Here is a 27,223-nt window from a genome sequence, read left to right on the forward strand (position 1 = left end):
ATGTCTCCACCACGGTTGAGGACACTGGGCCATAAAATCACTAAGGCCCCTCCCAGCTCTGGCTTTTCTCCCGGTCAGATAAATAAGTCCCAGGGGGAGTTAAGACATTTCTGTTTAAGGCTCCTGCAGAGGGCACCAAACCCAAGTCAACGGCTTCTCTAGGCTTAGCACTTCTGTCTTTACTCACTATGTGTAGTTGCTTCCTTCCCATCCTTTCTCACATAGAGCAGTATTCTAGTTATCTAGTACTAAGTAACGAACCACCCCTAAACTTAGTAGCTTAAAACAATTTTATCTAATGGAATCTGTTTGTTAGGAATTAGGACAGAACTTGGCTGGGCAATTCAACTCTTTGTAGCTTCAACTGAGGTCACTCGGGGGGTACTCAGTTGGCAGATGGGCAGGACTGGAAGTCCAGGCTGACTTCACTCACATGTCTGGTACCATGGTGGGGATGGCTGAAGTAGGCTCATTTGGCAACACCAACCAGAGAACATACATAGCCTTGCTAGCACAGCAGTCTCAGGGTAGTCGGTCTTGATGTGATGGCAGCCTTCCCCTAGAATGTTGTGTTCTGAGAAGCTGCAGGGCCTTTTATGACCTAGCCTGGGAAGTCATACGGCATCACCTCCACAGTATTCTACTGGTCAAAGCAGTCAAAAGCCTACTCAGATTCAAAAGGAAGGGACCCGGACTCCATCTGTTTAATAGAAGAATACTAAAAAGCCACCCACCCCAAGTCCCCACCTTTCCTCCCTGTGTTTTTGGTCTACTACAGTTGTCTTCAGATGAGCCATCTTCTTGGAGCAGTGGCTCTTAAAATGTTCTGCTGGTCCATCAGCATCGGCATTCCCCAGGACCTTATTAAAAATGCAGATTTTCAGGCCCCACCCCAGGCCTACTGAATCAGAAACTCTGGGCCAGGACCCAGTAATCTTTTTTCATAAGGCCTTCCAGTCATTCTGACAAGCCCCAATCAAGAACCACTGCCCCGGGGAAGACTGGTGAGCCTCAAGTGATGACCCATGACCAGGATGACTGCCTTCAAGTTCTCATCCCAGGTGTTAGATCGAGTGTAACCTGGGGTAGGACATGCAGTAGAATGTGGTACTGTTTATGGGTTGGAACATCAAAGACAGAAAAATTCATCATTGTCCTTGAAGAAATTACAGGAGCCAAAATAGCCATAAATGAAATTCTTTTGAGATACTAGTGTCTCTGCAGTAGAATTTCAGTGTTACATAGGCATCTTGGGACAGACACACTAGTCATCATTTTAATAGAGGCATGGAAAGCACATACGGGTCAAATAGCCTCAGACTCTCTAAACCTTATTATAATTAAAGGGCCAACCTAAGGCCAGTGACTTTTACTCGAGTTTCTATAAAGGGAGTGGGGCAAGCGGGAACAGAGAGCAGGGGAATTAACCAATTTCTGCCTTTAGTAAGATTGTTTCTTATAGATTTGTCTGACTAAAACTCACCTATCTTGGACTGCAAATAACTCAAGTGAACCCCCAGAGAGAAAGACCCTCTCATAAAGGGAGTTATTTTCCTCTCTCAGAGGGGTTGGCTGAGGTGGAGTGGGAAGTTCTTAACCCATTACTCTTGTGTGATTTGCAACCCTCTCAGAATGGTTACAAAAGAAGATGAGGGAGAATAGATGACAATTCTGGAACTTCTGGGTGGTAACTGTGGGTGCTCAAGTGTAGTAATCTTGGTGAGTCACGAAGGTCCCTCATCTGTTAGCTCATGGTTACAAACTGAAGATCTGAGTTTCATTGTAAATTTAAACTGGTTCACACCATTACAGGGGAAGGATGGGGCAGACAACTCAAGTATAACAGTCATTGGGCCATAGGTTGGCCCAGTAATTATAATGAGGTTTGACGATTCTTAAGCAATTTGACCCATGTGTGCCCTCTATGCCCTTATTAGACTGGTGGATGGCCAGTGTCCCATCTGTCCTAGTATGCTCAGCAACCACCATCTTTCCAAGCACTAGTTTCTAAGTATTAGTTACCAAGCTTCCTTCAAAGACTACTTTGCTCACAAATTTGTCACTCAAACAGCTTTGCCCGTCCCCACACTCCCCTGGTTCTGGTAAGAGCTTCTGGGCTGGCCTAGAGAGTCCCGGCCACAGGTGGATCCTTGGGATTGGAAACAAACCCGTTCAGACTGGGGGCGTACAATTCAGCCCTGTGCCCTGCCATTCATCAGACTGCCTGAGCAGACACTGATATAAAACCAGCAGCAAAGTTCATAGGAAGTGAGTGATCTTTCTCCCCAAGTCACTGCTGCAGCTTGAAAGTGTCATAATCATTCCTTTGAGTGACTACTACTTTCTTCCTAATGACAGCCCCAACCTCCCATTGTTACTCCTGCCACCTGAACAAAAATCACTGTGAAACTTAGTCATGGGCTGTCAAAACTTCGCAGTTTGCAAGCCTATCAGTAAGAATGGAGTGTTCCATTCTTGCCTGGAAGACCTGAACTGTGTGCCACTTTGACACAGAGAAGCAGTTTCCATTTCCATCCTAGATGCAGAGCTTCTGGAAGGGTTTTTCAGGCATAACATTCCATGTTTTTCTTAACTCGTCCACTTCCCGGTCTAGGCTTGTTGTTGACCCCTTTATGCACGAATTGCTTTACTTTGTGCCTGTCCCAACACTGCTTCATGCACTTTCTTCTTCGTCTTCATCCTTCTCCAAATCCTATCATGATCTCGTCTTTCTGGGTTTGATGAGGTGCCCCATTGCTCCTCTGATGTTTGGTCTCCCTACTACCTACCAGTCAGTAAACCTAATTTTGGTGGTCTACAGGCTCGTCCCTGGTGTTATTTATTTATCAAAGTCAGTAAACCTAATTTTGGTGGTCTACAGGCTCGTCCCTGGTGGTATTTATTTATCAAACGGGATACCGTGCAGCAGAGATTGAGAACCACTGCTTTTTCTCACTGCTTTGCAGTAAAGGCTGTGCTCCGAACTGCTGTCAAAAGTAAACTCATGTAACTGGCCTCAAAGAGGGAAGAAAAACACCCCAGGTCCCCAAAGATGTGATTGATTTGGACTGAGCTACTAAATAATAATGACACAGATAAAACCTAACACTTCCTAAACAGTTTCTAGGTGTCAGAAATTTTAGCCATATGTTCGCTAAAATCCAACACAACCCTGAAATAAGATAGTATTAGTCCCAGTCTATTGATGGGAAAATAGAGACTCAGAGAAGTTAAGCAAATTATGCAGGATAGTTAAACAGATTTGTGCCCTCCAAGGTGTGAGGCCCAGAACAGGGACCCTCTCATCCAGGCCCTAGGCAGTGCTGGATCTCCATCCCGTCCTCAAGATCCTCGTAAAAGCTGGGGGTGGGCCTGGGTTAGCAAGCCTAGGCTTTGTGACCCTGGGCAAGTTCCTTCACATCTCTGAACCTGTTTCCTCCCCTCTTCCTGAGGGAGCGGGACTGCTTCCAAATTCTAGAATCCTTTGCACGGTCTGGGAAGAGAACTTGAATTCAGACCCCTCATTCCATCCAGCAATGCTGGACACTAGCCACAAACCCCCAGAGAAGAGAGAGCCACAGTTGGGGGAAAGAGCTGTCTTTATTTCTTGATTTCCTACCCAGAGATCCCAGGATGAAAGTGGTGACTTTAGATGGGAACGGATCACCCAGGGCTTGCAGTAGAGGCTGAGGAAACCAAGCTGGCCAATGTGCCCATCTCTGAAGATACCACCTTTGGGTTGACCCCGCCCATTATAGACCACCAGCATGATGGCTAGCTGGGCCAGAGGCTCCTATCTGTTGAGTCCCCAGGACTTAGCCAAATTAAATAGCTTTGTACAAAAGAACAGGAGTGTCCCTTCATCTGGTAACAAATGGGCAAACCCCACTTGAGGTCTGCTGCGGGGAAGACGTCTTTCTAAAACAAAGCCAAGGCTCACTCAGGAAAGATGGTGATGAAAGGCAGCTCACAGATATGCAGGACAATGACCCTGTAGACACATGGGGGGCTTGGCATACAGATGGGAGGACCGAGCTGTGCACTATGTTGACACAGGGAGGCCACAGGGCGCTCAGGAGTCAGTAGGCAGCCAGGAGCTGGAGCTCAGAACAGGAACCGTCTCTGCCTAAAAGTAGTGGGGTCCCGGACAGGACACCCAGGGTGGGGCTCAACGGACAGCCTGCCCAGGTGTGGACTCAGGTCACTTTGTCAGAGGCTTTCCTGAATAAGAAATGGGCGAGAGGCATTTGAGAGATGGAGGCCTAAGTGCGGAGAGTGCGAGATGGTGCCCGGGATGATGAAACCACGAGAGCCGTCCCTTTGGGAAACGGTCAAGAAGCGGAAGGCTACTCACTCATCTGCTACTGTCCATGCAGCAGGCACCACAGCTGAGCCTCCACCCAGTACCTGAGGCAGAGTAAGGGTTTGGTGGCTTTCTCAGTACTTCTTCACAGTTGAGTCTCTTGTTGGGGGACGTCCGCATGGGGCTGTGGCCAGTTGAAGGGACCCTTAGGGGGTCCAGAGCTGTGAGCCATCACGAGAGAACGGACCCACTTCCCCACTGTGTGGTTCACAGGCCTGGAGAGACCTGGCAGCTGGCTGTCCTGGTGAAAATGCCCACTTTTCTGGAGGTCAGAGGGGTGGAGAGGCCTGTACCCCAGGTGCCCCAAACAGGATGAGAACAAACGGTCTGCAGGTCCATGTGTGTGTAACAGTGCTAAGCCAGTCCACAGCCTGGGAGGGCGACACGCGGGACGAGAACGGGCACTGTCGGTCAGCTACCGGCCCGATCTGAGCGACGGGTCACAGTCCCCAGGCTGGGCATGTGGGAGGTTTTCCGGTGTTTTGGATTAAGACAGGATGCACTGGTCCTAAGTTCTTCCGGTTGGACTGAGTTAAAAGCACATCTTAGCAGCACAAGTTTGCCCTTGTCTTGATTGCAGGAAGTTGATGGAAACTGGACCAGGACGGTGCGAGGTCAGTTCCATGAGGGTGGAGAAGCTGCCGCAGGCATGCGAGAGGCAGCCCGCCGCCTCCTGGCACCCTCAGGTGAAGTAGCGGCAGGGCGTGGAGTCGATGTAGCAGTACGGGGTGCACTGCAGGTCCCCGTACGACCTGCGGAGGCAGACGCGTGTCAGGGTGGACATGGGGAAGTGGGCAGGGGAGCTCCTGACTAGCCCTCAGGACAAAGCCACCTCTGGTGACTTTCGGTCGAACCTCATCAGACGGCAGCACTGCTGCCACCTTACTAAGGACCAAGGGTTCCGTAGAGACCATTCTCATTCTTGTTTGGGGTGAGGGGCTTGGGGGAGCTGAGTCCAGGCCTCTGGAGTGCTTTCCCTTGAGCCCAGCTGAGGAATCTGGGTAAAAGGGCTTGGTAGTCTTGTTTTTAACATAGCATCTCTGAGAGAATCACCCCTATCCCAAGGCCTGAAATGTTTCCAGCTCTGTCCATTAAATCATGTGTACTGATGCAAATGTCCTATTGCTGTGCAATCCAATATGGCAGCCACTGGCCACACGTGGCTACTGAGCTCTTGAAATAAGATCAGTATGACTGAAAAATTAGATTTTAAATTTTATTTAATTTTAATTAATTTACATTTAAATAGCCACATGGGGAGCTACTATATTGGACAGCAGAGTTTATACCTCTGTAAGCCCAAGTACTAATGCCCAGACAGTGGATTATGCATTATACTTAGGTTCTGGAGTTCAGGAGAGTAACCACAGTGAGCCAGCAGGCAAGCCCTGGGCTCGATGCGAGCCTGTACTTGTGAGTGATTGTGTACTCTCAGCTGTCTCCATGGAGCCATTATCCAGCTCAGACCTCCCACCAACACTCAGGCAGGTGCCTGTTAGGGGGCTTCTTCACTCCGGAGAGGGGGCAGTGCATACACTGGATGCCGTGGGGGGCCTGGCTAAGCCCAAAGTGCTCAGAGTCTTGGGGCGACAACAGACCCTTAATTCTCCCAGTCTGGTTTGATGTGTTGATATGCATTTGGTAGGTGGGTTTTAAAAAGACCCCCCCCCCACCTTGAAGAAACAGATGAAAGGGGGCAATAGAGAGACAGGCCTGGCGTCTGTTCCCCACCCCTGCCGAGGGCCTGGGTCCAAACCTATCAGAGGAACAACACTGGAAGCAAAGGCTGAAGAGACTGAGCCTCTAAGGGACTGAGGAGCGGTGAAGGGCCAAGGGAGAAGCAGGACATGGACCGGGGGGAGGAAGAGCCTCCCCATCTGCCTTAGAATGCTATGCAACTCTGTTCTGGAGGATTAGGGGGAACATGGTGCCATTTTACATCTTGAAAGGAGCCTGGGCATGGAATGAGCGCCTCACAGGCCAGTGGCCCTCAGTTGGCTTGGGAGATGTCCAGGTAGAGGCCAGAACATTGGAATGTCCATCCTAAGCAATGTGAACCCCCACTGAGGAGTCTCAGAAGTAACTAGAGGGGTACTTGAAGGGAATACTAAGTTCTTAGAGTTTTCTGGAAGGAGCCACAAGCCAGTAAAATTAGATATTAATTCTGGTATGGTCTCGCTGGCACCCACAGGCCTGCCCATAAGTAAGGGATTGTTCCAGACAGTGCAGGTAATACAGATGCTTAGATTCTTTGACACATCCTGATGCCTCCACCCTCCGCTGGGCTTCTCTCTCAAGCCCGCAGCCCAGAATACTAATGTGGTCATGGCAGCCACCAGGGATGGGGGCTGCTCGTGTGGGGCAGCAGCGAATCTTAGACTGCTGACCCCCAGGGACCCAGGATGGAGCTGGTGGCTGTGTCTGTCCCAGCTTGTCCTTGGTGGCATGCAGGATGCCCCCAGAAAGGCACGTGGTGGTTATGGTTTTACTGCTTGTCTCCCCTGGGTGAGCAGGATCATGTGTTGTGTAATTTGTTACCATACCTCAGTGTCTGGAAAGTACCGGGAATGTGAGAGGCACTCAAAATTGTTTGTAAAAGATAGAAGAGGAAGAATGAGGGCGGGTGGTAAGTAGGAAGGAAGGGGTGTTATGAGAGCACGTGACGCCCTCCCTACCCAGGGAGATAGGTCTCGCATGTCAGGTGGCCAAAGTCAGAGCCGTCACAGTCCTCCACGCCCTTGTGCCGGTGACCATCTCCACAGTATGCTCGGTGACAGCCTGAGGGGACACAAGGAGGAACAGACCTGAGAAGGGGCAGGGGCAGGACAGGCTTGCCAGCCTGGGCTGGGCCCCACTCACTTAAAAAGACTTTCTCTACTAAGGCTCTATCTGGTAAAATCGTAGCCTAAAGCATCCACCCAGAGCATGAGCCCTTTTAAATGGACTTCAATAAAGCTTCATCCAGGGACCACCAAATCCCACGCTGGAGAATAAGGAGACTCAGGCTCTAGCCCAGTCCTGCCACTTGTTAGCTGAGCATAAAAGAGCAGCCACTTGGCTTCCTGAAGCCTCAACGTCCTTATCTCGAACCTGGTGCCCGGACACCACCTCCCCCTCACAGGACCACCGTGGGCTTCTGTGAGATGAGCATCAGGAGACTGAGCATTGGGCACAAGCGATGGCCATGGCGGCTCTTGCCTGTCTACAGAGAGCTGCCAGGGTGGGTGACCCCATATCCCTGGGGACTCAGATGGTCTTTAATGGGGTCTGTATTCTCACACGAAGGGAGAGTCTTGGAGTATGAACCCCACCCTCATTTTCACAGGGCTTTCAGACTCCATTCGTTTCTTCCTGCTGTGTGATCTCCTTTTTGATGGTGTCTGCAGCAGGGGCAGAAAGGACTCCAGGAAAGGCCAGCATCCTGGGGATTGCCATCCTGGGAACTGTCACAGGAAGTGCGGGTTCTCACCCCATCCTCCCACCCCTGAGCACACCTTCCTCACCACACTGTCACTCTTCCCTTGAGCTTCTTGCAGCAAGGAACTCAGCTTTGTATCTACATATCCCTAGCCCTAAGCAGAGCCTGGCAGGGGCTTGATAATAATTCGGTGAAGGGATGTTGAACCCTCACTAGATCCAGACAATCCACACACATGTTAATTCATGGAATCTCTAAAGACTTAAGTGGTTGGTACTGCTATACCCATTTTTCAGTTGAGAAAAGTGAGGCTTGGAGCTATCACTTCCCCATCACCCCACTCACTGAGTAGCAGCTCTGAACTGGGGGTGGGTTGGTGGCTCTTCGAGCCTGCATTTGAACACCGTTCTGTCTGACTCTAAAGCCTATGCTTCCCACTTCATCTTCTACTTTTGTTACCTGATTTATTTTAAAAAGCAAAGCAAACCCTCCAGTGCTAGGCTGTCTCTCCATCTTGGTAGCATCCCATAAGCCTGAAGGCAGGTCTGGCCAGCCCACTGCCTCTAAAAAGGGGTTTTCCAGTAGGGTTCAATCTAGTAAAACTGAGTCCTGATTTAAATTCGTGGCTTCTCCCTTTTGCATCACCCTTATCTTTTGACAAAGAATATAAATTGGTATACGGATTTTGCCAAGAAGTAGGATTCAGAAAAAAGCAAAGGACTGGTGGCTTCTCCGAGGACAAGGTCCTTGACACCAACCCCCACTGGTATGCTTGGATGGTAGAAGTTAACATTTGTCCTGAACGGGGAGGGTTGCCCCACAACAGCACAGGTACATCACCCCTCTGGCTCTAGAATTGTCCCAAACCACCACAGCTGGTGTCTAGGGCTTGCCCTGACCCCCACCCGAGGGCGCTTCTAGGCTGGGCCCCACTCACCGATGCAATCGTCACCCACATCATTGTTCCCGTCATCACACTCCTCCCCGGGCTGTAGGACCCCATCCCCACAGGAGCCACGGTAGTCTACGGTGTAGTCCACAGGGTAGAAAGGGGTCAGCTGGTCAAAGAAACACACCACAGTTACCAGGGACAGCATGCCAGGCAGGGCAGTTATTGACACTGGGGACGGAGGCTCTGGGTCCAGGGGGCACTGCCAGGGGGCAGCCCCTGGCTTCCCCTTGAGTGGGAAAGGCATTCCTTTCCCGTTGCCTAAAGCTCTGTAGTTGGCAGGATGTCTGGGCCAGATCAGTCAGTGGCCTGGCAGTGCAGGGATATGAGACTATCTGGATCCTTGGCTCAGAGAGGAGATTCTATGTGGGGAGCAGGGGCATGGAAAGCTGCTCAGAAATAGAGAGAAGGATGCTCGGTCCTTCCAAGGAAAGACTGCAAAAAACTCTGCACTAGGCCTAACCGCTGGCCTTCCCTACCTTTAATGACGTGTCCCTTTCCTGGGTGGGGTATGTCCTGGGTGCACGCCTCGGGGTACCTGGATGGGGAGCCAGCCGAGGCTGTCCTTGAAGTACAGAGATCTCTGGTCTCTGCGGAAGGCAATGGCGTTTTGGGTGTTCAGCCTCTCAAGCTCCTCCTGGTTGTTGACCACAAAAATCTGCCAGAGAACACACTGGTGAGGTGTTCAGAAAACACTTCTACAGGGGGCAGGGGAAAAGCTAGAGGAAGACAGAATCGCCATCCTTGGGCTGTTCGACAGTGGGAAGAGGGATTCGCATGTTATATTCTAGCGTTCCTCCAGAAGTGGGAAGGAATGGCTTGGTTCCCACATCTTTGCAATTCACTTCCTGATGTCTAAATTTGAAGTAAAAATAGTCACCGTAATTTAAAAATTTTAAACATTTAAATCATTCCCAAGACTTAAGGAGAAAGACGATGTCATCTAGGCAAGTAATTCAACACCTGAAAATGATTCTTAACAAAATTCTTATACTCAAAGATGTTCATTACAGTGTTATTTACATTAGTGAAATGCTTGGGAGCACTCTATAAACATCAGACTGTAGGGCACTGTGAATAAATCACAGCACAACCACGTGATGGATGGATGAGTATGCATTGATTCAAATGATGTTTATGATGAATTGATGACCAGGCTTTACTTGAAAATAATCCAGGGGGGTGAGCAGTAGTAAGTAGGCATAAAGAGGAAACGAGATTGGCCATGAGTTGATAATTATTAAATTTGAGTAAAGGGTTCATGGAGGTTCATTAAGCTATTTGTTTTGTTTTTGTATTTATTTGAAATTTTCAACGTGTGTGCGTGTGTTTGCATAAAAAGACAAAACAAACAAACAAACAAACAAAACCTCCAAAATGGACCTACAACCAAATGGACAATTTGAGTTTCTTTTTTTGATATTTCCCCTATTTTCCAATTTCTTATATGTGCATACCCAGTAAATGCGGGAAATAAGTTTTACTAAATACATACACACATACAAAATAAGATTGACTCTTAAAAAGCCCCGAGAGGATCAAATGCTGTCCTGATGGACAACACCCCAGATTTCACCCGGAAGAACCTTACCGCAGGAACTCGCAGGGAGTTGGGCCCATACACGGATTCCCCGTAAGAAGGGTTATTCACATTCATGGGCGTTCCACAAAGACATCTTCCTGGAGGCCCGGGAAATCCTCTTTCCCCTTTGGGTCCCATTACAAGTTGTCCTAGGAAGCAAAAGACTGCTGTGTAACTAGCACCAAGGAAGAGAAGACCAAACAGCCCAGAGAAATGTGAGTGACCTTCATAATAGAAGGAAGGTTTAAGTCCCCAGTATTTCAGGGCAGGCCTGGGGCAGAGGTTCGAAGAGATGCTTTTGAGCCAAGATGTGAAAGAGGTGATATTCTGGTGGGTCCCTGAACCATGCTGGGTGTGGCAACACCTTTCCCAAGCCCCCTTCTCCCTTCCCCCTCTCTATGCTTTGGAGACTAGACAAACAGTTATTCTACTTCCCAGACCCTGTTGCATCTGAAGGTGACCAGGTGCCACAGTGTCAGCCAATGCAGGGTCTGTGGTAGGAGAAGGGTGAGCATCTGGGACACTCTATCCTGATAAGGGCAAAACATAGCTGGGGGAAGGCATAGCTTCCCCCTTCTTCCTGCCTTGAAGACAGAGGAGATGTCTGGTGCTGCAGCAGCCACATTGCAAACATAAAGTAACAAGGATGAGAAGAGAAGCCAACATAAGGGGAAAACCTCATGGTCCCTAAAGCCCTGATACTGACACTCAAAGGCTGGACCAAAGCTGGCCACTGGCCACTTCTGGGCTTCCTTGTTGTATGAAAAGAACAATCCTGTTTGTTTAGACCATTATCAACAGGGGACTTCTTGCAGATGATCAAATTGCTGACTGATAACTGTTATTGCTTCTTATTTATTTTATGTTGTTCTTCTTATACATAGGATCTTTACAAAAGAGTGTCTGAGTGTGCGTCTCCTTGATTTCTTCTGAAAGAAATTGGAACATTTAAAAAATGCTCAGCCCACTTACTCTTCCCTGGTACTGAGTGAAGAGTATCTTATAAAGACATGATCAGGAAATTTATTCCCTGCAATGTGAGATACCTGCTAGGGTAGTAGTTCTCACCTTGACTTTTAAAGGTCTGATGCTCAGGCCATGCCCCAGACCCATTCCATTAAGACTGCTGAGAACAGAACCCAGGCACCCATATTTAAAAACTCTTAAGATGATTCCAACGTGCACCCAGGTTGAGAGCTGCTGGTAATGTGGAAATAATTTTCGCACATGCCATTCCCCCAACAGATCACTCTCCCCTTCACTCTCCATCCCTCCTCCCCAGGTGCCTGACACTCCCCGCCTCCCCGCCACCCCACTCCTCATCTGGGTTCAAACATTGCCTTCTCAGGGAAGCCTTTTTGAATCCTCACACTCTGTCATGTTCACCTTGGATACAATTACAAGGTACTTATCTGTTCGTGATTGTATATATTATGAGATTCTTTGATCTCCCCTCAAGAATGTAAGCTCCATGAGTACAGGGTTGGTGCCTGTTTTCATTCACTAGGACTCGACACATAGTAAGGGAATGGTAGTTGTTTGATGACTGACTGACTGACTGACTGACTGAATGAATGAATCAATCAATCAATCAATGCAGACTAACTAGAAAGGAAACATCTTCAGAAAATGCTAGAAGTCACACTCTGGTTGGCAGAAAAGTGCCACAGCAAGAGCCATTTGACTGAGAGGAAAGATGGGGACCGAAAAATGAAATAAGTGTCCCTCCTCCAGGGAACATAACGGGGAGTCTGGAGACCAGTTAGTCGTTGCTTTCTGGTTGTAAAACATGCAAGGCAGCCAGAAACGGGGTGCACAGTTTGCAGACCCCAGAAGGGCAAGAAATAAAATGACCCCAGAGGAGAGGTCTGGTCAGGAGCCAGGGAAACAGCTGCAGCTGGAGGAGGAGACCCCAGTGGGAAGACTCCCACCCCCTAAGCCTTCATGAGCTGGTGGACAGATATGTCCAAGATCAGGATGCTGATGGCATGAGGAGGCTTGCCAACATCTGACATCAGGTAATGGCTGCTTGTTCTAATAAGAAATATGAATATGACTCTGTAGAGAGAGTTCCAGTCTTGTATTCCAATATTTTCTCCAGAGCCCAGAGAGGCAGAGACTCCAACAGCCCAAGAATATTCTGGGTAATTAAGAACCTAGGGAAATTGAGGTAGGAATGCTCTATAACCAAGGACATGAGAGTGGGACTGGAGCAGGCTTCCGGCAGGTTCTGTGACCCCAGCAACTCCTCTGGAACTGTGGCCTCAGAGCGATTCAGGGGTTTGTCCATTATCCAGCTAATTCGTACTGAGGCTAAGATTTGACCTAACACTATGCTGTTCAAAAGACAAATGTCCAAGAATATTGATGCTCGAAGGAAGCTGGCAATTCCCAGGTACCACACTGATTCACTTATACCCTGTCTGGGTGCAGGAAAGACTCAGCCAAATTTGTAATTTGGTTATTGCAAATTACATCCTAAAAGCATTTTGCCTTTATTCCCTCCCTTACCCCAACTCCTTTTTCTTTGTAACTTGGGTAATAACATCTCTACCAGCTCCACCTCCCCCAGCACCATTCCATCTCGCACTCCTGGGCACCAGAACCAGAAATAGCCTCTTGATAAGATGATCGCAGGTGGTAGGGAGGCTTCTTCCTGCCACCACCGCAGCTTCCCTGCCACTTCTTCCAAGCTGTCAGAGGGCATCTGTTGCCCCTGCCTACTTCCTGCCAGCCTGCACTGAAAGACACAGCAACCTGAACTTCCCCACCTCGGGGCCTCGAAGCTGGTCCAGTGGGCCTGGCCTGTCCAGCACCCCTGCAGCCAGAGGACCTGCTCTCCATCTTTACCCAGAGAACTTCCCATCACCATTGGTTGCTGCAGGGGGAACAGGTCTGAGAGGGGATCTGAGAGAAGGCAGAGGAACCACAGAATAGTCTCCATATCACTCCCAGGTCCCACTTTGCCCCTGTGGAGGCTGCATGGCTAAGTGGGGAGGTCTGTGACCCAGGAGTCACAGACTGATTCAGCTGAGCCACTAGTTGGCTCTGTGACATTGGGGAAGTCACTTCTCTTTGAGGCTCAAAGTTCTTACCTATAAATAAAGGGTTGGACTAGCCCAGGAGAGCTTAACCTGTGTTCCACAGAGCCCTAGGGTATCCCCAGATGGATTTGGGGCAGGAGTTCTGAATCTCTGGGAAATAATATGCAGAATCTTGGGTAGACCCATTTTTTTTTCCTGAGCGTGGGTTTGAGACTTTTATTTGACTCTCAAAGGTAGTCTCAGGAATTGCTCTGGGGTCTTATTCCAACTCTCCATGATTATCCAACTGGTCCCAGGCACAGGGAAGGTCTTTTATAAACTCCTTCCCTTTCTCTCCCTACCCCCCAAAACCTCTCCCAAAGAACAGGATTATTGACCCATTTTCTTCAGATCTCTCACTCCGAGAGGCTCCCAGAAAGGAAGTGACTCAAAGAAAGACATAGGGAGGGGACATCAGTCCTAAAAGACGGTGAGTATCCTGCTTGCCTGCTGTGCAGTAAATACCCAGGCGGGACAGACTGAGAGCCAAGGTAGTCCAGTGGGCACCTGCAGGGACCAGCCCCAGCCATGCCCCCCTGCTGGGTGCCATGGGATGTGAAGCTAGCTCAGCCGCAGACCCTGCCTCAAGGATTTGCATCTCGAAAGAAAATGAAACATATGTACGGAAAAGAGTTACCAGTGGAGGGGCCATAGTGGAAGGCAGTGTGTGACTGGAGCCCCAAGGGAAGGAGACCCATCTGTTAGGGACAAAGGAAGGCCTTACTGAAGAAAGGGCTTTGAAGGAAGGAAACCTTTCATTGGGTGGACCAGAGGATGACAAGAGTGACATTTGGGCTACATGGACCCAGAGAGACTATGAGAATATGCTCCAGCTCTGCAGAGAGCAGGGCGCCTGCTGGAGGACAGAGGGCGGCACGGCTGGTATCTGACGGAAGATGGGGTAGTGGGGGGGAAGGGGATGTGAGCATACTCAACTGAGCGAGAAGGAGCAGGAAGACCAGGAGGGAAAACAAGACTACACTGGCCCTACTGAAGGGATGCAGTTGCACTCTGCCAGAGACTGACGAGACAAACAGTGGGCATCTGAGTGAGCTGCTGACAGTCTCCAGGCCCTGCCCTTCTCACCCAGCCCCAGGCCCAAGCAGGAAACTGGGATTCAGCTCAGGTGGGGGCTGGCCTTTACAAATAGATGCACGCAGTGAGACTACTAAGGTCTGAGTCTGCTAAGGACCTCCTTATGCATCCACGCCCCGACCCCATCACCTGGCTACTCCTCAGTTTGAGAAGCCCCTGACACCCCAAGGACCATGAGAGTCCCTTTCAAAGGCAAAACCCAGGCTTCAGGCCATGCTCTCAGTCCCTGGATTTGGAATGTTATGCATGCCAGAACCAAGGAGGATGAGGACTAAGTAGGACCTCCATCTGGATCATCCGGTCAATTTATGAGAACAGATTACAGGGCACAACATGCAGACTGGGCTGGGCCTCAAATCCTATTCTCTTAACAAAATAGAAATAGGTGTGACAAGATAACTTATTTGCATGCTAATTGATGTTTGTTCTCCCGGTATTTCAAGCAGATAGCAAAAAACTTTGTGCTTTCCAGTCCTTGCTAAAAATAGGTACTATATGAAAACTTCTGCCTTTTGTTCTCAGAAGAAAAAGCTCCTAAGAGGGGTGGCGGTGTATGAGGAGTATGAGGAGAGAGGCGGGGCTAGAGATTGGAAGAGGAGAAATTGCCCCGACCTGGAGAGAATAGAGACCCCAGGTATCCTGGAGAAGAGATAAGGTCTCAGAAGGATGGGCTGTGGGGAGCTCCTTAGGAAGGGACCAGGATCCCCGGCCTTGGAAATGTCCTGATACCTAAGCATGGCATGAGGATGGCGGTCTCCAGGCAACCCACAGACCACACGGTCTTGGACAACAGGCATTTCAGAGGTAAAGAGGGCAGAAAAGGGCGGGAGAGGCCTCCGCTGCTGTTTTGCTGCCATAACTCTTCAGGATCTTTGCCCAACTCTTTTGTGGCAGTTGGAGAAGCAGAGAGAACCCCGAGAATGCCTGAAATTGAATTTCCCTGGCATTGTGGAAGATTGGAATCTCAGAGCCAGCTTTAATTTGGTCTAACAAAATTGACATTTCTTGATCATCCCATGATATGGCTGCAAATATATTTTCTTACACACGGGTCGGGGAGTCAGTGGGGGTGGAGTGGTGCACTGTGGCATTTTTAAATGCTTTCATTTTCTTAAGGAAAAAAATCAGAATAAAAATTGGTTTGATTTCTTTTGTATAACTGAGGACGATGACTCTTACACAGTCAGTAAACAGTCCTCTTGGACACAGGGTTGCTGTAGTCATCCAGACAGTGTGCTGTGAAAGGTCTGACTTTGAGCTCACAAAGGAACAAACTAAATAAAGGGCTTAGCTCATCAAATTAAACAAGGTAAAACAAGGCAGCAGTGCCCTATGCCCTCTTCAATGGCAGACATTGATTTCTTTTTTATCTCCTCTCTTTGATGCAAATCCATAAGGACTCTTTCATAACACTGTGTAAGATGGAAAAATTTGCAACGTCATCTTTACTTCTGGGCTTAAGAAGATTTCTTGGAGCCATGAAACTTTTTTCTTAAAAAGGGCATTGATAAAAGGTGCGCCTGTTATTTTTCACTTGGAGTAAAGAGGACGTCATCAATATCATTTTTTTCTCTTCTCTATTTTTTCTCCAAAATGCTAAAAACAAAGCCAAAATGATGCTTATTTTTCTTTTTTTTTTTCTCTTTTGATGTTCATCTTTCTTGTGTAAAAGTTGAGTGAGCCAAATTGTGAAGAAATCATAAATATATCAAAGTGCTTCTGGTAGTTTCTAACTCAAAACACAAGGCAGACCTCTCCTGGCATCTCTTAATATCCTCTGTTGGGAGGCTGGCCAGGAGTGAGACGCTGTAGGTCAAGCAAAACGTTATAGCTCTTACCTGCAGATGGGGAGCCTGGGGGGCCTGGGGGACCCTGTCGGCCAGGTTGACCAGAAGGCCCAGGCTTGCCTGGTGGGCCCATAACTCCACTATCTCCCTTCTGCCCCTGACAGAGAGAAAGGCAGAGCCTGTTATAATAGCATGACATAGCAAATTTCCTTCCCTATTTATCTCTAAACTGAGGACACCTCACACTTTGAAGCAAGGGCCCAAGGCAGGATGCAGCCCCAGAGGTCTTGACCCCCAAGCTCCTAAAAAGCTCAGGGCAAGCGACATTTGAAATAGTAATGGTTGCAAGTTTGCAGACATTATTTCTTGCTCTGTCCTAGAAATATGGCATATGACCACCTAGCCCACTCCCCTAACTGGGCAGAGGAGGAAACGGGCTCAGAAAAAAGCTGGAATGAATTAAGTCCTCCAGCATGGAGACAGCAGAGGTGGGCCTAGAACTCAGGCCCGCTGCCTACTCATCAGGACCACTTTATTTTACACAAGAGCTGTTTCCACCCAATGGCTCTACCTGTTGCTCTCAGAATAAAAACCGATAGCATTTATCCTAGATCATAACTATACAATTATTTTGTAGTCATTTCATTAACATCTCCCCATGAGACATAAGCTCCCTACAGGCTGAATCTGACTTGTTCACCTCCCTTCCACAGATCAAATGAGATAAGAGGAAGAAGCTGAAAATACAAAAGGAAGTAATTTTGTTTAGTCAGTAGTCAAAGATTTGGGTTTTCCTCTTGGCCACGAGACCTTGGGTAACTCATGTCAATGCTTTGTGCCTCAGTCTTCTCATGTGCAAAATGGGGCAGGTACGCACACACCTTCATGGATTTATCGTGAGGCTGACAAAGGTCTCAGAGGGGGAAAAGGGGTTTGCACAGAACCAAGGGCTATGTGGGGCAAGCTGATTATCAGAGCAACTGGCTTGGTTTCATCTTCCTCACATGGTCAGAGACGTCCTGATTTCTTAAAAAGAGGCACAGCCGCAGCTGCAGTCATTCTACCCGGGCGTCCTCTTTGCTGCCGGCTCTAGGAAGGCCAAGAACAAAGATTTCTCCCTCGGCACTGCCCTTAGGAATGACCCCAGAAACCAAGACCTGTGGGTTCTTCCCATGAACAATTCGCTAATTGTGCGCTCTTGCCCCAGGATTAACCAGCACAGTGATTGATGCTCAGCATCTCTGGCCTGAATCCCCTTTCTACACCTGTGCCCACATGAGGAAACATGATCTTCCCCAAGTCTCAGAAGCAGGCATGCCGGGCACTCCTTTCCAGTCTCAGCAGTGACTTGTAACCTGCGACGTTGTCAACATGGCCCCGGGGACTCTCTTGGGGATGTCCAAGGAGTTCTTAAACTCTCCATGTGGACTCGGGGGTCAGAGTTTGTTTCTAATTTCATCCTGACGGAGGGAGTCTTAAGCCTTAGCCCAAGCTGAAGCATTCCTTGAGGTAACCAAGATGGGTCCCAAAATGGCAAAGGAAGTCACACTGTCTTAATATAGCCACAGTTAAGGCTCGTTTTTCTAACAGCCATGGCAGCTGGCTGTGAGCACAGGAAGTGCCACAGCGTGAGGGAGCTGGAAATATTACTTGATTCTGACACCAGCAGTAATGGACTATTCTGCTTATCGGTCATCTACTCAGAGCAAGCCATGTCTCTGAGCAGAAATCACTGCACAGTGCTTTCCAGGAAAAGCATTTTTTCTTCTTTATTGCCACAAAGTTTGGTGATCTCTCAAGCTGGTCTGTCTCCTTAGCTGCAGATTTGTATAAGAAAGCCGAAAGCTGCCCTTCCTGGACCCGCCTGGCCTGCGGCAAGTCCTAAAGCCTGAAGGTAACGAGAGAAGATGTGATGTGGGGAAAAGCTGGTCTCAACTCTCAAAGTTCTAACTTTGGCTTGGAAGCTGGCTCAGCTGAGGGGTCCTGGGCAGGTCACTCCAGTTCCCTGGCCCTCAGTTTCCTTGTCAATACACAAAGGGAATTGTATTGGACAGTTACTAAAATCCTTCTGGCTCTGAACTCCTGATCTCCTGAAGTCCCTTCTGGTTTTCTGATTCTAGGATTTGAATTGACTTACAGTAACCTCCAGAACTCAGCACCACTGGCCCAAATGAACACTTGGTATATAAGACCCTATGCTAGGAATTAACTCATGACAAAAAGAAAGTGCCATGGCAGGCTCCAAAGGCTAACAACTGAAGCATCTGCCGACTACAGGCACTGAGGGCTTGGAGCACACTCAGGTTGTTTACAACATCTTGTAGAAAGGATGAGCTAATTTCCTTCATTTCTCTGAGCTCCCAGACATGGTTCTTGAGTTGTTTTTTAAATTACTACAACTGAATCATTCTCAACAGGGTCAAGAAATAGTCTCCTTGGCTTCAGTCCTCACCAGGAAGAGACAAACACTGCGAAGTAAAGAACTGGATGACAGAAGCCAACGGGCTTCTTGAACCACAGTATAGAAAATTCTGGATGGAAATCAGCAATAGGGGAGAAAATTATTTAAGAAAAAAATAGAAAGAAAGATTTTCTTTCTTTCTTTCTTTTTTCCTTTTCAGAGTATAGTTTTTGGGAAATTGGTATGTGTGACAGCATTGTGAATGCATGGCCATGACATTTTGAAAATCGAACTGGAATTTTGTGACATCGAAAGTTATCATGAAATCTGAAGTATTCAGGTTGGAGTCCATGTCATTCTTAAGTTCACTTGAAAAAGACCAGAATTGGCTTTATAGTGTTACCATGGTTCTGAACCCTGGCTGTACATTAGAACCATGTGGAGAGCTTTAAAAACACAACATTCCATATCCAAAGCCCAGTGGCAAGTCACTTATGTCAAGAGACTTTGGGAAGTAAGGCCTAGGTATTGGGGACAATGAGAGGCAAACTTGGAACTACAACCATTGTACCTGGGGTAGGGATTCTGTATTTAATCGGCACCCCCAGGTGACTGATATAAGCTAAAGTCTGAGAACCACTGATCTAGCCTAAGGAGATAATGGAAGTATAAGAACGGAAAAGCTTTGTGTCCAAAGACGTTTACTTCTCAACATTATATATGATTTGGCTAGGCCTCTCTTGTCCAAGCAATCTATTGCTTATTTGTTTACTAAAATCTGATTTAGACATTTTGAAAAGATGTTAAAAATGCCTAATGCATAACTGCAATAACAAGGAGAAATGCTTATATTGTGATTTTAAGTTAAAAATTTAGGCTACCACAAGCAGATATTGGATATAAAAAAAAGAAACAGCTAGGAAGTTCATAAAATAAATAATGCTAGGGGGTAATATGCCAAAATGGTTACATGGTTATGTCTGCATATTAGGTCTTTAGATGACTTCTTTTCTATCTTTCTGATTTTCCCAAGTTTTCTGTGATGATTACATGTTACATTTATAATGGGAAAGGAGCTAAAAAGCCAGCAAACAGACAACCAAAAAAGTAAAGGGGCACACCTCTCAGGAACGCCTGTCCATTAGAGCAAATATGAGAGTTTTCTCTGGGGTGCTCAGTACAGCTCTGAAGCCGGCCAAGGCACATGTACCTTCCACCTTCCTCTCTCATTGCACATGGCTTGACACAAGAGCCCACTGACCAGGGGGAGAGTAGAATGAAAAATTTCTCTAAACCCTTAATAGTGCCAATAAAGAGGATCACTTATAAATCAGGATCCTGGGGGAAAACCACCCAATTGTTGAGACCCAGAAGACCCTTCAACAGCAGGGAAATATCTGGACTGTTCTCCAAAACTCCATTTGTGTCTAGGGCATTGAGGCAAAAAGCAAGTTTTGTGGGTAAACGACTAGATCTTGTTTCCACTCCCCGTTGCATTCATTAAGATGGGCCTCGTCTCATGAACCAAAGATCCACTCTTGCCCCTAACTTTGGAAGCCATTGGAACATAGTACCCTATTCCATCGACTCAAACTATGGCTAACCTGCAGAAGCCAGGAGCTCCTGGATGTGGTGCTGCTTCTGCCCACGAGCCCAGAGGACACTGGAGACTGGGTCTGTGGAGTATCTGATTGACCCACCCTCCTGCCTCTCCACACTGCCCCCCCCCCAGGTGAGGAGGTCTGACTGCAGGGATATGGTAAACCCTGGGATCCTTACCTGCTTGCCTCGTTTTCCTGGTCTTCCTGTGGGTCCTCGGTGCCCTGCTATTCCAGGCTCACCCTTTGGACCCATTTCACCCTGGAAAGAAAAAAAGAGAAGCAAGAGAGGAATTAGGGCATGTGGAGCAGGCAGGTCTCTACAGGTGTATCCAGTCACCGGCCACGAGGGCAGCCTACTTGATCATTCCAAGTCTTTTCCAGGTGGGCTGCTCTGGAACTGGAAGAGTGATGTGAGGGCATGTGAAAGGTGGGTAGTTTTTTTTCATGGAAGAGGAGGGAAAGGAGAAGGCTACCCCGAGTGGGTGATTTGTTATCTGAGAGAGACAGCTGCCGAGCAACACACATTTTGGTGTCCCAAATTCCCATCCAGAATGGCCCACGAGGCTCCTGCTTTTCAGTCGCATGTGTGCCCGTGACAACTGCAGGCTGCTGGGGGAAAATGCTTCCTCTTTTACTTGAGATTTTAGTTTGTCTTTTGTTGTTGTTGTTGTTGTTTTAGCGCAAATTCAAATATATGGGTTTTGGAATAACTGGACAGTTTTCACAATTATCCTCTTTGGGAAGTTTCTGCTCATGTCATGACCTTTATATAGGGTTGTGTATTTCCCCACTCTTCAGTAAAAATTGATTTGATTTCCAGCTTGTTTCCATTTGATTTAGATGAAAACTTTTTGTGGGAAGAGATGTTCCAGACATATGTTCAAATAGTCAATATAATTACTGTAAAGGCACAGAAAGCAATGTAAACAACATTCCTAATTGAAAAGCCCTATTTCGAACTATCAGAACCAAATGCACCAATTGTGGAATTCCATAGTTTAAGGCCAACCTTTTGTAAAACCCATTTCTCCATCTTAGTTTCTCTCCTTCTTTCCCATGTTCTTCTAGAATTCCAGGGCCACCTGCTGTTTCTTTGGACCATGACCCCAAAGAGCATCGTTCCCACCTCCAGGAATCCCTCCACAGTCCAGAGTGCACCGCCAACAAGATAAGGTTAGCAACAGCAACCATGAAGGTTTCTGTTAGTCCACAGCCAGTGTCCATAAAGAGCTGCCCCAGTCACTCAGAGAAAACGCCCAGAACCACATTTCACGTGGAGGCCAGAGGAGGTATATGACACATCGAAAAGTCCAGGAAACACCAATATAGAGTAGGGAGCCAGCAGAAACCTCTAAAGTTATCTGTGTGCTCAGCCAAATTATGAGTTTGTCCCTGCCCAAACTACTAACATCTTGCTTCACCAAGAATTGACCTTAAACCTATAATTTCTTTTCAACCAGCCACGTCCCTCGGGATGCTAGGCGGTAAGAGAGTGTGAGAGGATGGGTGGACTCTGTGTGGTCAGCGCACAACTTCCCTTAGCCGTGTGCGGGGGGCTGGGGGTGTCTTGTTTGGCTGGGAGAAAGCAGCAGCATAGACAGCATAATTTTTTTTCAAAAGATTGTCAGAAGGAAGTGTGGCCCTTCTCCTCGTCAACTGGAAGCAGCCAGTAATTTCTTGATCTAATTTCTCCAAGACCTAATTATGGTTATCATATCAGCTCTGTTTTAAAACAGCCTGCCATGAAAGGGGAAGGGGACTCTTAATAGCAGGTCTAGTAAATAGATCAGAGACCAGAGAAGCTGTCACATTTAATTTTACTATAATTTATTATTCTCTGATATTCGCTGTTGCACTGAAGGAAAACCTAGCCGAAACATTTAAAATAAAATGACCTTTTCTCTTTTAATGTTTTCTTTAATTTGATTATATAATTAATCTATGTTTAACCCAATTATTTTTTCCCTTTTAATGTTGCCCTTAATTTACTTATATAATAATCTATTTTTAAACCAACACTCCATCTAGGATAGCAGAAACAGAGTTTTTGACAACTTAAGGCAGTGACAAATTATAATATGTGAATGTTAGATGACTAAAATTATTTAAATATATTCTACTGACTGGAGAAGAACAGATAAAAATTGTTTATTCAAGTTTAGAAAAAAAAAAACTTTAAGGTGAGCTCAAAAAATGTTTTAGAATTCTAAGTAAGTGTCTCATTTGCATGTTCAAAGAACATTGCGCTCTTAGGCCAAGGTTAAAATGACATTTTCCCCTGTCAATGCCTGATAGCATGAGGACCCACTGCTATGAAGTTCGATTAGGAGTTATTCTCAGTGGCCGTTTGTGCACTCTCTCTATTTTCTGACACCTCGCCTCACCACCACCCCCATTCTTCCTTCCCAGACCCTAACCCTAAGGAAAAGTGTTTTTAAAAAATTATCACTCAATTGCCACCTTCGCAGTTTTTGTCATATCTGCACATCATTTTATTCTTATTTACTGAATATTTTTCCTTTAAGCCAACTGAATTGACTCCTTTTTTTTTTTTTAATTAAGCCATGCCCCAAGAAGATATTCATGAAATCCCACTAAATGTTTAACTATTTAAATAAAAATTTAACTATCGGATAAAAAATGTTTGCTGTTGCCCCGCTGAAACTACTCCGCATGCCTCCAGCCCTCGAAGAAGCTCTGAGTTGGGCGTATCCAGCAGTGGCACTAAGCCAAAGGTGCCTGCGTCTCGTGCCACACCGGGGTCCTTGACCATTGCAGCTCAGGTCCATGTCATAAAGCTTTCTGCCTTTGAACGTTACTGCAGCCCTCTAAGAAGTAGGAAATGCACATAAAAGGGCCTCCCTCCACCCAGTGGGGCATGCTTGCCCTCCCACTCAACTGGAGGGAGGTCTCAGACCACCCTGCCACCGTCTCACCAACGCGCTTCCAAACCAGAACCTTCCACAGCAAAACCTGCTTTCCCTGCCCGATGAACAAAAAGGCAGAGCTCTTTTTTTTTTGTTGTAGTTCGATGGTCTACTTTATTACTAAGGCCTATTTGTACTACTTCTAGGTACTTACTTTCTGGCCCAACATTCCAGGAAATCCTGGGAAACCCTGTGAAGAGAACAAAAAAATATAGTGACCACCTCTGAAACAACATTGAAAGGGCTATGGAAGAGCTTGGTTAGCCACTTTCAAGATAGAGCCCTGTCAGCCAGCCAGCCAGTCTATCGGACTGACAGATAACCAGTCAGGCACCAGCCAGCCCATAAGATACGGTGGGCAGGGCCACCACTTCCGTTGTAGTTTATCACGTCTACGCAATGGCCATTACCTTTTCTCCTTTGGGACCCAAGTCACCCCTTTCACCTTTGGATCCCTAAGAGGAAACCACAGGAGAGAGTCAGTGAGTAAATACTGTGGGGGAAAAATTGGAGCATTTCAAACTGAAAGCTCCTTAAGCCAACACCCTCACTTCGCAGGCAAAGAAACAAGCTCAGGGATAGACTCACACAGAAAAGGAATTCTCTGTGTTCTGCCATCTGTTTGGACCCCAAAGACCTCTAGCCTTAATAAAGGACAACTCACAGAAAATTCTGGGTCCCAGACCCTCTCTCATCCTATAAGAAATTTGTTCCCAGATTCAGAATGAGTTTTTGTTTTGCTTTGTTTTGTTTTGTTTTTAACAGATAAGAAGACTATGCGGTGAACGCTTGGTCTAAAAACACACACCTGCCATCTTCCTCCAGCACCCCCATGCAAGCTGTGTTCATTCCCCACCTGGCACAAGCTTCAATTGCTCATCTGCTCTCATATGCGAGGGGTCTCCACCTCTACCAAGAGCTCCTCCCTAACCTGCTAGCCCTGCCTCAGGAGGCCCCTCATTTCTCTCTCAGCCCACTGATAAAAGATCGGGAATAACTAGGAATGGTCACTCAGTTACTGACTAAGGAGAGACCAGGGCCCATCCCCTGCTCACCACTGACCCCAGAGCTGAAAGCCCACACCAGGCTCTGGGAAGCCAGAAGAGACAGACACTAACCTTTTCCCCTCTGGACCCAGGATAGCCCTAAAAGAAAGCAGAAGGTATGTTTACATTCAGCCCCGAAGGACCTTTGGATTTGATGCGAGTAGGTGGAACCCCTGAATGTGGTGGTGAGATGTGTCTCATTGTGCTGCAAGTTTTAGTGGGGGTTGCTGCATTAAAGGCAAAGATGTTCCTGAGGACTGTGTTTACATAAGGCCTAAAAACAACACTGCTCTTCTTACCACCACCCCCGAAGGCCTGAACAGAGAGTGCCATCTGTCTTGTTGTCCAGAGACTTAACCCTTGCTGCTCGGGAGAACAGCAGGAGGGGCATCCCTACTCCCCCGCGTCCCAACCCTGATGTCCCCCCAAAGACTGGTAAAGGCGAGCACGCTGGCATTGGACTCTCAGACATCAGTGACCTTCCCCAGCCCAGGACCGCAGCCCCACCTAGTCCTCATCTTTGTAGATAACAGCTGCTCCAGAGCCTTAGTGAGAAGACCTGGGAACACCCATGTGGACCAACACACTGACCTTGGGGCCCATTGGTCCTCTTGACCCTGGTAGGCCCATCAGACCCAAGTCACCTTTTTCACCCTGTAGGAATCAGAAGAAGGGTAAAAACAGACCTAAAGTGACAGTTCTTGGAGAAACTGAACCAGGAAGTCATGGGCAAGATCAGGAAGGAACTGGAGACATCGCGGCTGGCTTGTGACCTTGAGGACCCCCAAATGCTCACTTGTTCACTTGCAGGGCTCCATACTCCACACTTCGTTCTGGTATTTGAGATGAAATATAAAATGAAATTGCCCGAGGCAGGGTAGATCTCCAAACTAAATTCTCACTAAGACGTTGTAATGGACTGATGCTTGACTTTTTCCTTGAGAAGGTTGTAAGAGGGCGGGGAAGAAAGAATGGGGGCTCTGCGGGTCCCAGAGGATGAGATATCAGCACCCCCCAAAAAAAACTTCACCTACTTTGCTCTTTGCATAGGGAAGGCCTTTCAAACAAGTAAAGTGAATGTTAGCCCCCAGGTATGTACGATGGGGGTAAGGGGCTAAGCCTCATGGGTGGGCTCTGCTGCTCCTCAGAATGGTTTGCAGTTGGAACTTTCAGCACCCTCTGTGCTAAAAACAACTCTATGTCACTGCTAAACAGAAATATAAGGTGAGCCAAATCCTTAATTTTAAATTTTTTTAGAAGTCACATTAAAAGTAAAACTAAACAGGTAAAATTAACAATATCTTTTATTTACTCAAATTTACTCTAATTATCATTTCAATATGCAATCAATATAAACATTATTAATGAGATATTTTACATTCTGTTTTTCATAATAAATATTTGAAATCTGTCGTATAGTGTACATTTAAATCACATCTCAATTCAGGCACTAAATTTGCATCCAAAATACGTAATCTGTATTTAGAGTTCATAAAATTTATAGTTGAAAAAGCAGATTCACATACTCAAGTGAATATACTAAAACATTTTCAAATAACTGAATTGAGTACAAGTTTTAAAATTCAAGCTTAAATTAATTAAAAATTTAAATTCAGTTCCTCAGTTGCAATGGCTAATTTCAAAGGTTCAGTAGTCACCACATATGGCTAGAGCTATCATATTGAACAGCTCAGCTCTACACAGTATAGATTTTAAAATATATATATTCTTGGGACTTTTCCTATGAGGACTGGGAAGAGTTCTATTCCCATAATAAATACTGCCGGCAGTGAATCAGAGCAGATAGTGACATTCACCTGCCTGCCCTTGACTTCTGCAGGTCAGATTTCTAGGTCACGGCCTCTGTACCCAATAATCTACGACCAAAGCGAGAAGAACGTAAACAAAGGCATGAGTGTGGACATGTTAGCTTTCCATAACCTGTTTAAGGAAGGGGAATTCATTAGTATTTGGTGACACCCCCGCCCCCGAATGTAGGGTTTGGGTTGTTCCAGCCAGCCAACGCCCACGCCCTTGACCCTCCACCTCCACCAGGTCAGCATGACAGGCCAAAGCTTTTCAAACCAAAGCCCCTTTTGAGTAATCTCAGGAAAACAAAAGAACTGCATGCTAAACCCCAGGACAAAGGAGAATCAGGGCCCTTGTGAGAGAGGACAAGCAGCCCTGCATTTCTTCCCTCACAGGAGCAGAGCTCGTGGACTGGCCAAGGTCTTACAGTCCAAGTGAAGAGGAAGCATTTGGGGGACCTCCGGGCAGCCCTCATGCTCTCTTCTTCCTCCCCGTCTTGAGGAAGTGAGTTTCACTGACTGCTTTTCAGGGACCAGAGGAGCCGCCATCTTCTCTCGTGTTCTGATCCCCTCAGAGTGTGTCACACTTACCCTGGGTCCTTCAGGGCCAGGCCAGCCGATGGGCCCAGGCATGCCAGGAACGCCTGGGGGGCCAGGTCTACCCTTCAAAGTCAAAGAACAAAAGTCAGGACAACTGGATTTGTTTCCCTCCCTCCAGGAAATAAGATTTGTCTCTGGGACCCAGAGAGGAGTATGGGGCCTCTAAGCATGGCCTAAGGACCCTTGTCCTCACTCTCTAAAAACTGATAGCCAAAAGGGTGGATCACCTAGGTATAAGCTGAAGCCGTAGGTGTCACATTGCATTGATACACAAGATCTTATTCTACTGAAGAAATGAGGTGGTGAAGAAGATATTCTAAACTTGATTTTTGCAATGGCCATGCCACCCTGAAAAAGCTCGATCCTGTCTGATCTAAGAAGCTAAGCAGGGTCGGGCCTGGTTAGTACTTGGATGAGAGATCAGCTAGGAAGAACAGGTGCTGTAGGCGTAGAAAATAAAATAATAAGGGATTATAAACTGACACGGTCCCTGAAATCTGTGAGGTCAACCAACGGTTGCCTCACCTAATAAATAAATAAATAAATAAATTAAATAAACTTGT

The 27,223-nt window shown here is 47.1% G+C and overlaps 1 protein-coding gene and 1 pseudogene across 4 annotated transcripts in view; one reads left to right on the plus strand and one right to left on the minus strand.

Annotated features, from left to right (window-relative positions):
- Positions 1–2,371: 2,371 nt before the first annotated feature.
- COLQ (collagen like tail subunit of asymmetric acetylcholinesterase) overlaps positions 2,372–27,223 on the minus strand; it is a 74,211-nt gene continuing 49,359 nt past the window's right edge. For 3 of the 4 annotated variants that reach the window (XM_036218661.1, XM_016140241.2, XM_016140239.2), the window contains 12 exons: positions 26,652–26,723; positions 24,844–24,906; positions 24,325–24,351; positions 23,617–23,661; positions 23,361–23,396; positions 20,458–20,538; positions 16,329–16,434; positions 10,322–10,461; positions 9,269–9,388; positions 8,719–8,839; positions 7,039–7,141; positions 2,372–5,115 (listed from right to left, as the gene is read on the minus strand). In XM_036218661.1, coding sequence (XP_036074554.1) covers positions 5,046–5,115; positions 7,039–7,141; positions 8,719–8,839; positions 9,269–9,388; positions 10,322–10,461; positions 16,329–16,434; positions 20,458–20,538; positions 23,361–23,396; positions 23,617–23,661; positions 24,325–24,351; positions 24,844–24,906; positions 26,652–26,723 — 984 coding nt within the window. In that variant the 3' untranslated portion in view covers positions 2,372–5,045. Of the gene's footprint in view, positions 5,116–7,038; positions 7,142–8,718; positions 8,840–9,209; positions 9,389–10,321; positions 10,462–16,328; positions 16,435–20,457; positions 20,539–23,360; positions 23,397–23,616; positions 23,662–24,324; positions 24,352–24,843; positions 24,907–26,651; positions 26,724–27,223 lie in introns of those variants that run through there. The other variant, XM_016140240.2, reaches the window with a different exon arrangement.
- LOC118602118 lies at positions 26,991–27,109 on the plus strand (annotated as a pseudogene).

Source organism: Rousettus aegyptiacus, unplaced genomic scaffold, assembly GCF_014176215.1.
Source record: "Rousettus aegyptiacus isolate mRouAeg1 unplaced genomic scaffold, mRouAeg1.p scaffold_m13_p_4, whole genome shotgun sequence".
Classification (NCBI taxonomy): Eukaryota; Metazoa; Chordata; class Mammalia; order Chiroptera; family Pteropodidae; genus Rousettus; species Rousettus aegyptiacus.